The sequence below is a fragment of the Bactrocera neohumeralis genome, unplaced genomic scaffold (genome assembly GCF_024586455.1).
Source record: "Bactrocera neohumeralis isolate Rockhampton unplaced genomic scaffold, APGP_CSIRO_Bneo_wtdbg2-racon-allhic-juicebox.fasta_v2 cluster10, whole genome shotgun sequence".
Lineage (NCBI taxonomy): Eukaryota > Metazoa > Arthropoda > Insecta > Diptera > Tephritidae > Bactrocera > Bactrocera neohumeralis.
The window spans coordinates 3,243,933-3,247,741 of record NW_026089623.1 but is presented as its reverse complement, the minus strand read 5'-3'; the positions used below and the strand labels follow the sequence as shown (position 1 = coordinate 3,247,741).

At 33.8% G+C, this 3,809-nt stretch overlaps 1 protein-coding gene across 1 annotated transcript; it reads left to right on the top strand.

Moving 5' to 3' along the window:
* The first annotated feature begins 2,115 nt into the window (after positions 1-2,115).
* LOC126765044 (uncharacterized) lies at positions 2,116-2,883 on the top strand. Its single transcript, XM_050482628.1, has one exon. It carries the CDS (start codon positions 2,116-2,118, stop codon positions 2,881-2,883), a length of 768 nt encoding a protein of 255 aa, XP_050338585.1.
* Positions 2,884-3,809: the final 926 nt, after the last annotated feature.

The following is a 3,809-nucleotide window of genomic DNA, read 5'->3' as shown; positions in this document are numbered from 1 at the left end:
ACAAAAGACGAGAAATGGAAACAAAGTAGTGTTTAAAGGCGATAAATGCAAAATTTACAACAATGATAATAATTTGATAGCCACCGCAAATGTTGTAAATGATCTGTATCGTTTAAATTGTAATTTTGAGTACAATCGTGATTCGCCAAGTCAAAATGCATTTTATACTCGTGACGATTATAATTTATGGCATAGAAGAATTGTCAAGAATATTTGAAATAAGTAAAATGTACTTTTTATGGTATAAACTTTGAAAAAATTAATACGTAGAAATGCGTAGTCTGTGTAAAAGGAAAGCAAACGCGTGCATCCTTTAAAAACAGTGTTGCTCGGGCAGAAAACTTTCTTGATTTAATACATTCGGACGTAATGGGTCCATTTTCGGTAAAATCGTTTTCTGGTGCTCGTTTTCTGTTGACATTCGTAGATGATTTTTCGCATAAGCTGTTTGTGGTGCCAATCAAGCACAAATCAGAAGTGTTTTCTGAATTTGTATAATTCAAAAAAATTATCGAAAATCAGTGTTCGCGAAAAATAAAGGTGTTTATATCGGACAATGGCACCGAGTATGTGAATGAAAATTTTAAAAAAATTGTGATTCAAAAGGAATTATACATCAAAAAACATCACCGTATACACCTGAGCAAAATGGTGTTGCTGAGAGACTAAATAGAAGAATTATTGAAAAAGTGCGATGTATGTTAATTGATTCTGGTTTACATAAAAAGTTTTGGGCAGAGGCGGCGATTACAGCTGCGTATATATTAAATAGAGTTCCGTTCGGGTCACACGCGAAAAGTCCCTATGAAATGTGGACTGGTAAAAAACCTAACTTAAAGTTTTTAAAAGTGTTTGGCTGTAAAGCCATGATGCATGTGCCAAGTGAAAAGCGAAAGAAGCTGGATGATAAATCGGTTGAATGCATAATGATGGGTTATTGTAATGTGTCCAAAGCATATAGACTGTTCAATCCAAAAACGCAAAATATTGTAATAAGTTGTCATGTTGTCTTTATTGAAACAAAAAATAAAAATGTAACTGAAACGGACTATTGTTGTGAAATTCCTGACGGGTGTGAATCTTTCAACACTGTAGATTTAGAAGAGGTAGAGAGTAAAGAATCGACAATGGTTTAAAACATGCAAACGGAATGTATTAACAAACGCGATAGTCAGTTAGTGAATAATAAGGTAGACGCTGATTCATCTGAATATGAAAGTGCAAATGACTCTGATGAAATTAAAGTTTTGGGCAATCATATCTTAAGGCGTTCGAAACGAATCGCGGCCAAGAAAGATGGCTATAATTTTTGTGTAACTGACCTTGTATCAAATGATCCTCAAAATTTAATTGATGCTATGGCTAGTGAAAATGCAAATGAGTGGAGAGTGGCAGTTCAAGCTGAAATACGTAGACTCTCTCCATTCTAACAAAACATGGTGCTTAGTACAATTACCTGTTGGGAAAAAAGCAATTAAATCTATGTGGGTATTCAAAACCAAAATGAACAGTAATGGTGAGGTGATACGACGAAAGGCTAGATTAGTGATCAAAGGATATAATCAGATAAATGGTGTTGATTATGAAGAAACATTTGCTCCTGAAGTTCGATATACGTCATTACGTTTTTTATTGGCGTTAGCTGTACGGAAAGAGTTGTTAGTACATCAAATGGATGCTGTAACAGCATTTCTCAATGCTGAATTAAATGACGAAATATATATGGTGCAACCTGACGGTTTTGATGACAATACTGGACGTGTGTGTAAGCTGTTGAAATCCTTATATGAACTGAAGCAGTCCAGTCGATTGTGGAACGAGAAATTTAACAACGTTCTGCTGAAGTTAGGTCTTCTACGAAGCAATGTAGATCAATGTGTTTATTACAAAGTGAAGGGTAATTCGATGCTATTTGTAGCTGTGTATGTTGACGATGTTCTGCTGTTTTCAAGCGACGAGAAAAGTATGAAAACGTTAAAGGAACAACTTTCATTATAATTTCACATGAAAGATCTTGGTGAAGCTTCCCTTAGTACTTGGTATGCGTGTTACTAGAGATACTACAAAGGGTACTATAGAAATAGATCAATCTTCGATAAGCTGAACCGTTTCGTAATGTCTAGCAGCTATCCGGTTGCGACACCAATCGATTTAAATCAACGTCTGAGTAATGAAATGTGTCCAACAGATGAAACAGAGCAGCATGAAATGTCAAAAGTACCGTATATGCAGGCTGTTGGTTGCTTGTTATTCGCCTTACAAATAACGCGACCTGACATCAGTTTTGCAGTTAATCTATTGAGTCGTTTTTCTACAAATCCCGGAAAAGTACACTGGGTTACGGTAAAACGTGTAATGCGTTATCTGAAAGGTACCATTGACAGCGGAATTGTGTATAGCAGAGAAGTAAATGATCTTACTGGATACTGTGACGCAGATTGGGCTAGTGATCTTGACGAAAGACGATCTACGACGGGCTATATGTTTAAGCTTCAGGGTGGTCCGATATCCTGGTGCACACGAAGGCAGCGTACTGTTGCTTTATCATCGACAGAAGCCGAATTCATGGCCATGACATCAGCTATTCAAGAAGCAACTTGGTTAATACGTCTACATTCTGAATTGACATCAGTTATGGTAAAAGGTATGGTATTTTACTGTGACAATAAAAGTGCTATACAAGTGGTCTTGAATAACTCATATTCACCTCGTACAAAACACGTGGATATAAAAGGTAAATTTATTCGGCAGCATTTAGAGAGCGGCAAGATTAAATTGATTTATATTCCAACGAACGAGATATTAGCAGACATTTTGACAAAAGGTATTGCTAAAGAAAATCATTTTAATATTTGTAAGTCACTTGAACTTTTTAAGAATTAAAATAAAACTGTTTTCTTTGCTATTATTTAAAACACGAAACTATGTATTAAAATGTATGCATAAAATGTAAAGAACAAAAAGTTAATTTATACATATTTATTATAAAAAGTGTCGTTCAGGAAAAGTGTTGAAGTAAAGAGAGAGCGACTCTTTGTACTAATAAATACAACTCTGTAATATCATATGTTTATGCTGAATTAATGAATAAATATGTCTTCTCTCTTTCTGTTTGTATTTCACGCTAAACAGGTTGTTCATTCCACTGTGTTAAATTATATCACAACAGTTTTCCACCCACAAAGTGGCGGAATTTTTAGTGGAAAATAACAGTTTATACTTCAGATGGCCGCCAAAAATTTTTGAATGCAAAAAAAATTATCAGAGAACGTTGGGGGGAAGATTTGATTATAGTTTAACTAATTTTTCTTTATTTTTTATTTTCAGATAATTTCCGGCCGAGTTATAGTGAACACCGCAAATTCTTTTTTTCTCAAGACGTTCTGCGGAAAGCACTGTTACCAGCTTATGCCTCAATATTTCTGCATGAAAAAATTACCTTACATTGTCAAAAGTGTGCTCTATAATGTACAAAAGGTCCGAATAAAATTACTCAATCCAGATTTGAGAAATAAATTCACAAAAAAAGTCTTTTTTTTTACCTTGAAAACTTTACCGCCCCCTCCTTTGAACTGAAGCGGTATTGCCAGAATAAGTTGAAAATAAATACTTGTATTTTGTTTTTTTTTCGTTTTGTGAATTGTGTGTATTGTATACACGAAGGTAAATTTAAAAAGCAAAGAATAACAATTTATTTAGTTAACTATATTTAAATATTTAGTTAACTATATTTAAATATATATATATATATATATATATTAGGGTGATTCAAAAAAAAATTTTATTTTTTTTTCAATTGGTACTCGCAA